This window comes from Diceros bicornis, chromosome 9 (genome assembly GCF_020826845.1).
Source record: "Diceros bicornis minor isolate mBicDic1 chromosome 9, mDicBic1.mat.cur, whole genome shotgun sequence".
In the NCBI taxonomy this organism is placed as follows: Eukaryota; Metazoa; Chordata; class Mammalia; order Perissodactyla; family Rhinocerotidae; genus Diceros; species Diceros bicornis.
In genome coordinates, this window is record NC_080748.1 from 76889770 (window position 1) to 76903338 (window position 13569).

Genomic DNA, 13569 nt, shown 5'->3' on the forward strand with positions numbered 1-13569 from the left:
TATGCCTGACATAAAAATATATGAACTTTAAGGCAGATTTTAAAATGTTAACTCTCACAGACGCAAAAAAAACACTTTAAAAGTTTTGCTACATTTTCATTTATAGGCAATAAGAATACTAACTTCCATCTTTACTGGTTTCAGTATCTCATTCTATTAGATTATTTCCAGAACTTTAGAACTGATGTATAATCTGACAATGCTGAAAATGTGTTCAACACCTGCACCCTGCAGAAGAGACCATTTTAAATATTAAAATTGAATTACTCCAAGTTACTAAAAATATGACAATATTTTTAAACCACTGTTAAAGTGAAATTACCCTGACGTTAATCATTATTACTAAAATAAGAATAAGGAATTAAACCGACTGCATTTTTTATTCTTACCCTTGGAAATGTTGTAAATCTGTCCAGTTCTTCGACAAAGCAGAACATCTGCAGACTAATTGCTGACATAACAATCAAGAGGCTGGCTGTAAATACAACCAAACTCCCAAGCTTTTTTCCAGGACCAAATATCTTGTACACAAAGTCCTCTAACGCAGGTGAAATCTTAATAAGCCGAACTACTCGAAGAACCTATCGTGGGAGAGAAAAACACACATATTTGATCATTACAAGTATTTACACTGTAATTTACATTACAAGGAATTTATTTACACTGATTCTTAAATGAGTTCATATTAAAACCTCATTTTTCATAGTTCTTTATAAAATTGCACTTTTCCATTTGACCAGCTAGAGAAGAAAAGTAACAATATAATAAGCAAGATATTATCAGTCTAGCTCAGTGCCTACCTTATAGCCAGAACCCAGTAAATGCCAAATTAACGAAGGAAAATGGTGGTAACTGTCTTAACATATAATGTGATAATCCAAAGAGGTATTAACTAATACATATTGTTGAAATAAAATTGATATTTTTCTAATGTTCAAAGGTAGAAGAAAACATTTAGCTCAATATTAGCTATATTCATTGTCTCATAAAATAAACCTTTCTAGGTATGACTGTACATTCACAAAGAAATTTTTAAAAGCTCTTCTATCAACAAGTCTTTACTTAGGGCTGAGACTGATACTCTAATATCTATTCTATCCTTCCTTTAAATAAGAGAACTTTCTGAATTTTAGCCTAGCAGGTGGCTACCCAGGGCTATAGGCGACACTTTCCAGCTCCGCTTGTAGGCAGGTATGGCCAGCGGACTAGGTTCTGACCTAAGGAACGTGAAAAGAAGTGATTTTTGCAGCTTTTGGCACATTAAATTAAATTTGCTCTGGACTTTTATACTTTCCTCTGGCAAGGAAATAGAAACAACTGAAACAGCCACTTTGGAACAGAAATAGAAGCCTTGTATAGAAGTCGACAGATTCATTCCATCTCAACAGGCTGGCTTCCTGGATGACCACGTGGAGCAGAGCCACCTACTTTCCCACCAACTACTGGAGGGAAACAAACTTCTCTATTATGGCAGACTTGTATTTTTAGATCTTTGTCATATCTGCTTAGTTTGTTACCTAAAAAAACACATATGTTTAGATGTTCTGCGTGTATATAAACGCAGAAAAACCCACCTATAACTATTAATAAATTCATTTGCTGATTCATTTAACAAATACTAATTGATTATTATATGCTAATCATTGTGTTGGACAAATAAGATTCAATGGCTGCTCTTACAAAGGGACTATAATACAAGACACAGCTCTTAAAGGTATATTTATAAGATTAAAAATATAAATTAGTGTATAATTAAAAGTTGAAGTATAAAGCACGGAAAAATAGCATTTTTCATCAAGTCTAAGATGACATCAATTTTTTACATGCTTCTGAGAAATAAAATATGTTGCCAATTTAAAGTATAACACACCACTGATTATAAGACAGGTCCCAAATTTAGAGACATTAATATAGGAAAATTGTGGTCTTGGCATAAATGAAATGTGGTAAGTAGAATGGTTGCCCAAGATGGTTCAACAGCAATAAGAGCTTAAGGGGTCTGTGAAGGCTTCTTAGGAGAAGAAAGATGAATACTATATTCTATTTTGAATAAAGAACAATAAATGCTTTAAAAACCTAGATTTTAATTTTTGTAAAACAACATATGTTTGGATTTTTCAGCATCCCTGGCTTCCTACTCCTCCTGATTTTCCTTTGGCAAATCATTCTTACTCCACTCCTAGTCCATGAGGTCCAGAAGGGACTCTTTGGTGCCCACTGTCCAGGCCTGGACAGAGTGTCACAATGACCTGAGTCATCCTCAGAACTTTGGTTTGACCTATAAAAGGTGTTCTGTTTTTTTATCCCCAATTGGAATTACTGTAAGAACCATGTAGCCTTGAGCTTCTGGGAGCCATCTCTGTCACCATATGGAGAAAGCCAGCTTAAGAATGATACCAACACAGAAAAAAGGTGAGTGGAGAAACTGACTGAGTCTCAATAATACCATTTTAGCCTCTGAATTTTGCCATACCCGAAGCCACATTTACCCTCCTAAACTTCGAATTAACAGGAAATATTGATGGGGAACCTTATCATTCCTATTGTCTGCAGAACACAAATGGTGTGGTTTGTAGCCACATGTCTAGTAAAGTAATAGAAAAACGTTTAAGGAAGTCGAGAAAATGTATGCTTCTTTCATGCTAATTTAAAATCCTTAACAACATTTAAAGAAGAAAATTTATGTGAGAAGTCATATTGTTCAAATTAAACATGATACCACACATACGGTTAAGCTACCAGTTTTTCCTGCTGTAATTCTTAACATACATTACCAAATCAAAACATATTACATTTAGATTATCTTTCCAAATAATAAGAAAACAGCTTTATCATAAGAACTATTAAAATATTAACATTCATATTAATATCCAGAATAATAATTTGGAAAGATTTCACACTTTTATAAGATTTTCTTATTCTCAGATATAAATGATTCAGTATCTAATTTGTGAACAGCTGAGTCTAGGAAAGTTTATAGGAACAATTTAACTGGTTTATAGCTTGAATTTCAGTGTTGTGTTTCCTCCACTTGTATTAAAAACATATTTAAAAGATTGCCTAAGTAATTTTGAGTCCTATCCCAAATTCCAATAAAAACAGCCTATGCACATCTGTGCAATTTTGATAACTTAATATTTCATTAGCTGGAAGAAACAGAAGTTAACACTACTCCCACACTGGTGATTTGGTCAGCATTTTCAAAGGGGTAAGCCTGCATCCGTGGAAAGGTAAAATCCTTATCAGTGACTCTAATTATGCCTTGTCATTTATTTGGGGATAAGTATTATTTGCACTCTATCTATCCAATAAAGCCTTTTGATTTTATGTTTCTACAGATATGAAATACAGTAAACCATGCTCTTAAAGATAAGCACTGTAGAACATTCTGTGGTTGTTTCCAAAGCACATTTCTAAGTCTGTCTCTCAAAGATTATCCGTTGACTAATAGTGAGATTCTGTAGAAACTATGTAGCTAAGAATAGGAACTAGGAAATTAAACTTCTTGGGAATGAGTTTCCACCATTTGCTAGTTCTGTGCTCTTGGGCAAGTTATTAAATCTCTTGGGACCTCACTTTACACGTATTCTCTCTACCTCACAGGATTGTATGAGAAACAAATGCAACAATGCACATGGCAAATGCACATAAATACCAGCCGATGTCATCATGATCACCCCGGTATGTCAGACCACAGCATTTTGTAAGACTTTATTACTTCCCACAGGACAATGCTGCCCTGTGTTCATTCCAGCCCAGCCACACTGGCCTTTGTGCTATTCCTTGAAGACATCAGGACAGGCGCCCTGTGGTTCTCTCTACCAGGCCTTCTCATGGCTCACTCCTTCACTTCACTCAGTCTCTGCTCACAAGTCACCTCTTCAGAGAAGGCTTCCATGAGCAACTCACACAAAATAGCACCTTTACCCCACAACCTCCCTCCTTTCTACCCTGCTTGTGTCTTCTTTATAGCATCTTCACTACTGGTATTCCACATTCTTTCGTGTACTTGTTTATGAACTGTATGTCCTCTAGAATTTAAGCCTCCTGAGGTGCGGATCTTCACTGCCTGTTCACTTCTATCCATCCTCAGTATCTGCAACAGTGCCTGGCACAGAGTAGGTGCTCAGTAAATACCATTTGAATAAATAGATGAATAACACCAATAATTAGTCTCAGAGATAACTGATATTATAAAGGGAGCCATTTTGTACTGAACTGTTGACTTCATGTATATATGACAAACATGAAATCCACTAAGGAAAGACTTGCTGCCAACACAGTGAAGAAAGGTCAAGTGAAATGAGAAGTGTGAGGACCAACGAAGGAGATCAAAGTGGGCCCATAACGAGCCAATCTGTTCAATACAGTGCGCTCTCTGCATGGGAATTTGCAAAAATCTTTTTGACACCTTGAGAGATTTATTTTTTAGCCACAAAATAACTGAGGTAGTTTTTAATTATTTCGTTAAAAAAATATAAACATGGCCATGCACAGAAAGATACAAATGAACATCACTTAACTATTAACATAAATTAAACTATTACAAATTATAATCCAGAATCAAAGACAACATTAAAATTGCAAACTTCATTGACTGCATATTATGTGACTATATCTATACCTATATAAAATGACTACAGCCATGCATACTAGTTTTAGATATTTTGTGAAAAACGGACTAGTAGAAGAAACCTAGAGATGATGATTATTAATAATTTGTAATAACTTGGTTTATTTCTTTCCAGTCATTTTTCCATTTATAGGTATTTTACATACACGCATACAGCTACATATGTTATATATAAAACATGTATACATGTTATATATAACCTATATAACATGCATGTAGCTATACATGTTATATAATTTTATACTGTCTTGTATTTAAATAAAACATAATCATATCTATAAGTTATAGAAAATTCATCATAATAATTATTTTTATGGTCAAATTAGCATATGACTTGCTAAGCTATTCCTCAAATGTTTTACCATTTAAACATCCCATTTTTTCTCTCAGAATTCCAAAACGCATATCTTTGCAGATAAAATTTTGATCTATTTCTAACTTTTCACTGAAAAATTATCTACGAGAAACTATAAGAATTTTAAAGTCCTGAATACATTTTATCCTGTCCCCTTGCTGAAATAGGCATTGATATTATTCTTAATTTGGCTAACTTAATAGGTTTGTAAGAAATATCTAGTAGTTTTGATTATCAGGTATATTTTTTATAATTATGCATGATGATTTTCTACTGTAGGTACTAAATGCTCATGTTGATTTTGTGAATCTAGACAACAGTCCCCAAGATCTTCTACATGTGGGAAGTACATTTTGTATCAAGAGTTTTAAACGTGTGCATATCTCTTGCCCCAGCCATCTCACTGATGATAACCAAGACTTAGGACATAACCCAACAAGTGACAAGGGATTAGGTTCAAAGATGTTGACGGTACTGAAACCTTCGACCATGATAACCCTCTGTGATATCAATATGCTTGGCTGTGATTACTAGAGGCTCAGCTTTTCAACTGTGTTTGCGGGGTATTTTTTATGTTTGTGACATATTTTTATGTCTTTTCCTCCAGATATCAGAAATATTGAGTTTCAGGTTGTAATCTGCCAGCTAAAGTTAACATTGCTCTGAAACTGACAGCTTTGGTATCACCAATAAATAAAATTGGTGACATTGGAATGTGTTTTGTTTCAGTTAAGGAGTTGGAATCTTCTTTCTCTGAATTACTTCTTTAAAATTCTGCTGCCATTTTATTCTCCAACGATTTTTAAATATCTATTAAGAAAACAATGAACATTCTGCTATTTCCATGATAAATTATACAAATGACCAATTTTGAGTCAGAAAAATGACTATATTTGAGATTTTTAAAATTGGGATATCACATATATATATTTTATCATTTTGACCAAGTATTTAAAAGAACAATGAGTACATTGCTATTATTCAACAATAACAAAAACATAATTAATAATTACTTTTGCTTATTGAATATTTATAAAGTAATGTGATTCAATATATCACATTAGAAAAAACAGGTATCTAGTTATTATAAATGAAGTAAGAAGTATAGGTATTGTTATTTAATCATCACAAAGAAAGTAACAGGCATTTATAAATAACAAAGTATGATGAACTACAATCTTTAAAGCTAAGTTTTACTTCTTATTTCAATTGTAAGTCATTGTTGAGCAAACATATTTAGATTTATTGATGAGGGATATCTACACATGGAGTTAAATTCATATTTTCTAACTTTCTTTAAAGTGTGTGTCAACATCTTAAAATCTGATACACGTGCATAGGTAAATATCTATGTGTATACAAAATATGTATATCTAATCTATGAACAGTATGCGAAACATCTCCATTTATTACCATGAATTTTCAGGAGTTTAAAAAACAGTTACAATTTATGAATGCACTATTTTTGGTATTTAAGATGTCATTGGGCCTATCTCGAGTTTGTATTTACTATATAATAATTATACATAACTATTACATAATTATATATAGTTGCTATATGTGACTGGTATTTTTCTCTGGAAAGAAAAATATTCTAAAGACAAATAGGAATTATTCGTATTACCTGAAAGTAGGTGAATTGAGAATGATAAAGATCTGGATACACATGAAGAGTAGTTCCAATTACGAGTAGTAGCTCGAATTTGTGGAGAGATGAGCTAATATAGCCGGTAAACCCCAAACACCATATCTTCAGAAGTGCTTCCAAATCAAAAAGTACCGTAAAAGCCACCTAGGGGAACAAAGAGACAGTGAAATTGGAATCTAAATCTATGATTTATTTAAAAATATTTCATATATTTGTTAATGCATGAATTTCAGCCACTACCATACAAAATGAAGAGCTTAAAAGAATCTAGAATGGGGGCCGGCCCCGTGGCTTAGCGGTTAAGTGCGCGCGCTCTGCTGCTGGTGGCCCGGGTTCGGATCCCGGGCATGCACTGACACACCGCTTCTCTGGCCATGCTGGGGCCGTGTCCCACATGCAGCAACTAGAAGGATGTGCAACTATGACATACAACTGTCTACTGGGGCTTTGGGGGAAAAAATAAATAAACAAAAATTTAAAAAGAATCTAGAATGGCATTTTATTAAAAAAAATGGTTTTGAAACACACCAACCAGAACACAGCAGACCAAAAACATCTTAAGCAATCAGAAAAACATATGTTAAAATGTTAAACGTTTGTGAGTGGTATTATTTCTTCATTATCCACTATTTGATATTACTTAAAAGTCATTGCGATTTACAGAATTACTGTATACACAGAAAAGCTGCAGTTTTGTATAATTGTATTTTTTAAAGATAAAGTTTCTATAATGCACATGATATATTATAAAACAACTCACATATTACTAAGCATAATTAAAAAGTTTAAATATCATTTACACTTTGGGCCACATAAACAAGCAGAGAAATTGGGATTCTATACCAAGCAATTTATGTGTATGTGTGTATATGCACACATAAATTAATATATTAATACAATATATGTCTACATTATTAATTAATTAAATTAATAATAATATTACTATATTAAAATTAGGTCAATCTCTTAATCTATCACATTAATTCTATAAATTTGCTATTACAAATGCCAATACTATTATAAAATACACATGTAAACATAGCATGTTATTTTTCCTTTACTTGTCCTATGGGTAAGAGTACTCATTTTATAAAGAAGTTTGCAGCTGGAATTTAAATGTACAGTATCAGATTAACTTCTTACTAAAGAACACAAACATGAGTGCTGGAATTAGTCATAACATATCCCTCTGAGAAGATACCAGAAGATTTATTGGAAGACAGGAATAAAGGAGAGCTTGCTCCTCTTTTTCTAGGCCAACATTGAGTATCAGAAGGGATTTCCTTCCACTCACATTTGGAAAATGTGGAGAAGAATGGAGTTTTAATAATAGCATTTTTAGGAATGGAACACAAAAAGTGTTGCAGATGGATAACTTAGATGTGAGGAGGAAATTAACATTACTTCTCAATCTAGCACTTTTGTAGACCCAAGTTGCTTCTTGATTTAAATTTTCACGTTCCTTTTAAAAAACGTAAAAGAGCGATACATTTTAACTGGGAAATAATCCTAAATCAAAGTATTAATGAAACCCCTTGTCCACCTTTCTTAGGTGATTCATGTTAACTACTTTGTATATTCCCTCCTCAGTCACCTCCAACCTCCTCCAAGCAGATACGATCCCATAACCAGGTGTGCATTTTCTATGTCACTCTGCAACTTGCTCTTCTCACTAACAATCACAGACATCCTTCCAGGTTAAGAGATACAGGTCCTACGTGTTCTTTCTATTAGCTGCATAATTTCCCATGTTATTCAATGTTTATTTAACTCAACATTTTCCCTACTGATTCATTGAAGGGTGGCACTTCCTTGATAAGGAGTCATCAGGAAAAATGGTTAAGCATTCTGCTATTTCACAAACAAGACTGCACTAACCATCCTTATGCAATATCAGTATTTACTGGGCTTTCATATCTATAAATAGATTCTCAAACCTGGTGTTGCTGGGGCAAAGGGCAGGTTTGTGTGCTTTAAATTTTAGAAAATATTAAGAGATTACTTTCAAAATGTTACAGTAAAATCATTTGCCTTCCAGAAAGGTAGGAAAGTGTTTCTTGTCCTAAATCTGTACCATCACCAGATGTAATCAAACTTAATAAAACTCTTGCTTATCTGTTCATATGTGTATTGATCAGTTAGATTTATTTTCTTTTTAAAACAATTTTTCTGTTCATAAGCCTGCCAATTTTCTGTGGTGGTGTTTTGTCTTTCTTATCAGTTTTTGGAGTTGTTGATATTAAGGACATTAATCTTCGTCTGCTATATGAACTATATATATTTTTTCCCTGTGAGTAGTTTGATTTTTAACTTTGGTGGCATTAGCTCTATCAGCACTTTAAATTTTATATGGTCACATATGTCTATCCTTATCTTTATGATTTTTTCTTTACTTTTTTCATACAAAATAGGACTTTAGAAGGATTAATATCGAGTCTTCATATCCAGGAATATATTACGTTTTTCAATTTATTTGGACTATATTCTTTAACAAAACTTTCCCCCATAAAGATGTTATTGTTTGTTTTGTGAAATTTATTTCTTCAAATTTAATATTCCAGTCACTAATGTTAATGCATTTTTTACCTTATTTATTCATTACCATTTCTACCCAGTTAGTTCCAGTGGAGACAGAAGTTATTGATTTATCTATATTGATTTTCTATACTCACCTTACTAGATTCTTCTATTAATTCTAATATTTTTAATAAAGTCTCCTGAGTTTTATAGAAATATATACATTTCATCTGCAAATGAAGGTAAGATTTTTGTCAAGATTTATTTTGGATTAATTGTATTAACTCATTAGCTATAACGGAACAGCTATAGAGTAATATACCAAATAATGAAGTGGTAATAAGAAGAAGCCATAATTGGCTCCTTATTTTCAATGAAAGTTTTTCAGCATTCACATATAATGGTTACAGTGGGTTTGAGTAATTAATTTCTACTATGTTTAAGGACTTTCCTTCTCATCCTATTCTACTTACAGGATTTTAGCCTTCAATTCAGTGAGGCCACGAGACATGTCACAAGAGCCCTTGATGTGGACCATCTGTATACTCCTGGAATAAATCCTAGATGGTAATGCCAACCCGCTGGATTTTATCACATAATATTTTATTTATAATTTTTGTAGCTACTATCATATATGAAATTGGTCTATAATTTTACTTGTACTATTATTATCAGGTTTGGGTTAAGCTTATGCTAGTTTATCAAACTTACTGTGGAGTTTTCCATCTTTTGTATGATCTGTAATTTCTTAAATAAAGTAAGAATGATGTCATCTTTGAAAGTAGATAAACTGCAGCAAAAAAAACCCACAGGGGCCCAGTCCTTTATGTAATGGTAGATCAAAGCTTCCCCATGTTCTTCTGGTCAGGTTTCCTACTCGCCCGTCAATTTGGTACTTTATACTTTGCCAGGGAATCATCAATTTCCTCTAGATTTTCAAGACCTGCATTTAGAATACACTTTTCCAGAAAGGATTGGTTCACCAGGGGGCTTGGAGTATCTTACAAATTTGGTACCTCTTTAAATCAATTTTTTGCGTCATGTTTCTTAGACCCTGAAAGTAAGGTGATTTGGAACTCCAATCCCAAGTGCAGGTCGACTTGTGTTTACACATTTTCAGTAAAGCTTACTTTCTTCCGTCCATCTGGAGTCAAGGTCAAGACTGAAGGTTTCCTCTTCAATTCCTTCTGAGGAATGGACTTTTTCCTTCTTTCACTGGGGTACAGACCTCACGTGTCCCGACATCATGTGGGGGTCTCTGTTCTGACTCTTCACCTTACACAGCCTCATCTTCTGTCTTGGGTATAGCTCTTAAAATTGCAAGTTCTAGGTGACAAGGATATGCAAATACCCTCAGGGCAGCCACTGGCTTTAGTGCCTATCTGGCATTCTGCACTCACATCACACTTAATTTTTGGCCTTAAGAATATTCCTTAATTTTCTGCCCTTTCTGCTAAGCATTTAAAATGTGTTAACATTTTAGATTCCACTTTTAGTTGTTTCACAGAGAAATGATTTTCAGCCACCTGTTAGAGCCACCTTGAATCTGTTTCCTGTAAACAATATACTATTTGATTTTGTGTTTAAACATAATTGGATTTTATATGTCTTTTGATTAGAAAATTAAACCTGCTCACATCTAAGGTACCAAAGTTAAACGTGGTCTTACGTTTCCTCTATATTGTACATCATTGCTATTTCACCTTTTAACCTTTCCTTGTCTTTTCTTGCTTGGTGAAATTATTGTCAATTTCCCTTGTTAATTTGACATTCTATTCTGCTTTTCTAATCCCCCAGTTTAATTCCCAACTGTCATAAATCAACCTATACTTTTCTATTATTGCATCAGAATTGAGTAATTGTAAACTCCTCTCCCACACAGATTTGCTTGCTCACTCATCCCTCACACCTGTGCCACCCTACGAATTCCAGAGCATCGTTCTATCACCCCACTCTCCATTGATATCACACCCCTGCCTAAATCCTGTTTTTGCTGAGATTGTTCACAATTTTAATTCTAGTTTCTTGAATTGTAATTATCTCTTTTTTTTTCAAGGATCCTTATTTGACATTTTTATTATCATCTTCCATTTAGATCCAATACCGACTACTTTTCTCTCCTTTTCATCTTCTCTCACCTAGTTCTGTAGATTGTGATGTACTTGTCTTATGATTAGCATATCTATTAGCATATTTCCTCAAATAAATATCACAGGTTTTATATTCTCTTAATCCTTTCCTATCTTAAAGGCATTGTTCACACTGACATGAATATTTTGGCTGGGTACAGATTCTTGAGTTGTGATTCTTTTCTCTCAGTTGTCTGTATATATATTGGTTCACTGCTTTTACTTTCCAATGTTGAAGATGAGTCATCCAGTGCAGAATACATTTGTCTTGCTTTTGCAGGTTATTTAAGCCTCTTCAGACGCTTAAAAAGGTTTTTTCTTTCTCCTTGCAATCAAGGAAGGTGACCAGGACATGCCTAGGAATGTATCTTTTTCATTTAATCTCCCTGAGATTTAGTGAGCCCTTTCAGTCTACAGATTTACGCTCTTCCTCGGTTTAGGGAAATTTTCTTCTCTCATTTATTATTACTCTTATTCTATCTGTTCCCTTTTCCCTTCAGGGGCTCCTATGATTCATATCTGAGTGGCCAGTCTCTTGCTTTTCCCTAATGATTTCCACCATTTCTTTGAGCTGTTTCTTTCCATTTGACCTCCCATATTAATCATTAGCTCTCAACAATAACCATGCCCTTTTTTAGCTCAGTTTTTGAAAACTTTAGTCAAAGTTCAGAGGGTTTGTTTTGTGCCCTAATTATCTGTCCTCGAGATATTAAAAACAAAAACAAAAACAGGGGCTGGCCCGGTGGCGTAGCGGTTACGTTCGCACACTCCACTTCAGCGGCCCAGGGTTTGCCAGTTTGGGTCCTGGGCGCCGACCTACACACTACTCATCAAGCCATGCTGTGGCGGTGTGCCACAAACAAAATAGAGGAAGACTGGCACAGGTGTTAGCTCAGTGACAATCTTCCTCAAGCAAAAAGAGGAAGATTGGCAACAGATGTTAGCTCAGGGCCAATCTTCCTCACCAAAAAATACCCCCCAAAAACTCCCGGGAAAACAAAAACCTACTTCCACCAATTCTACTTGGTCAGGAAACTCCTGAACTAGATGTTCTTCTTGGATTTCTGAGTTCCATCCTCAATTTCTGAGTCCCTTTGTGTGAGAATATTTTTCTTTGCTTGCTCATGTTTTTTTTTACTTGTTTGTCTTTTACGCTCTCTTGAGCAGCGGCAAATGAGGGGTAGCAGAAGGCACTGTGGGTTTTGTGGTAAATGACCTAAAAACCCACGGCCCCTGTCCTGGGCTCAGGAGGAAGCTGTTCCATGACAGGATTCCTCATGGGCTGGTGGAATCCATTCCCAACTCTCACTTGGCGGTATTTCAGCTTCCAGGGAGGTTCCCTTCCTGGATCACTGAGATCAGGGGGATTCTGCCAGATCTCCCTGGACCACGAGCAACCAGTGGGCAGGTGCCACTCCTTTGCAGGGTCAGCCTCAGGTGACCAAAGAACCCAGAGCCCTGCCACAAGTCCTAACTAGAGGCGACTCCTCTCTACCCTGGCTTCTCAGTCCAGGCCTTGCAACAACACGAGGAAGTCCTCCAGACGTCCTGGGGGATCTCTGAAGAAACTGAAACTCAGATGTGTCCACAACGAAGGTCCCACCCACAGCCTGACCTGGCTGTCGTATTAGCCAGGGAGCAGCGACGGGCACCCACACCTCCATCTCTCAGTTCGCCTGTATTTTCAGCCTTTCTTTCCAAAGGAAGGAATGTAATCGATTTCAAAGTGGCCATTTTTTTTTTTAAGTAGGGAGCTGCTAATAAATGCTTGAAATATATCTGAATAGCGTGTCTAATTATATATAAATACAATTAATCACTTTACCAACTGCTATCAAATGGTATTTGATAGCAAATACCATTTGCTATCAAAAAGACAGATGGAATGATCTGTTTAAATGATCATAATTCATAATAAAATATGCAGCTGGATCCATTTGCATTATTATTTGCTCGGTGGGAAAACTATATGCTTCTCAAAGACACTAAAAGGCACTAGAAAGCAATTTAGCAAGTTATTATGTGATTATATATAAATACCCACATTCCCACTGATTTTCCTACTAGAATTCCTGATTCCAGTACTCCAGGGATCAAATACCTCATTTTTAACATAATTTGTTAATTGTTACAAGCTAACACTCTAGTTCTCTGAGAAACAGTGTTAATCCTAACACGATAAAATTTTATGGAAAAATATTATACCTAAAAATATGTGTAACTTACTAGTAACCATGGGTTATCCTCCTGTAGGTGAGAACTATGTCAGGAATTAAAGAAGGGATTT

General features: G+C 34.8%; 1 protein-coding gene across 1 annotated transcript in view; it reads right to left on the reverse strand.

Annotated features, from left to right (window-relative positions):
* NALCN (sodium leak channel, non-selective) overlaps nucleotides 1-13569 on the reverse strand; it is a 289313-nt gene that overhangs the window by 150672 nt on the left and 125072 nt on the right. The window contains exons 11-12 of the mRNA XM_058548440.1: nucleotides 6613-6780; nucleotides 390-581 (exon numbers count right to left, since the gene is read on the reverse strand). Coding sequence (XP_058404423.1) covers nucleotides 390-581; nucleotides 6613-6780 — 360 coding nt within the window. The remainder of the gene's footprint in view (nucleotides 1-389; nucleotides 582-6612; nucleotides 6781-13569) is intronic.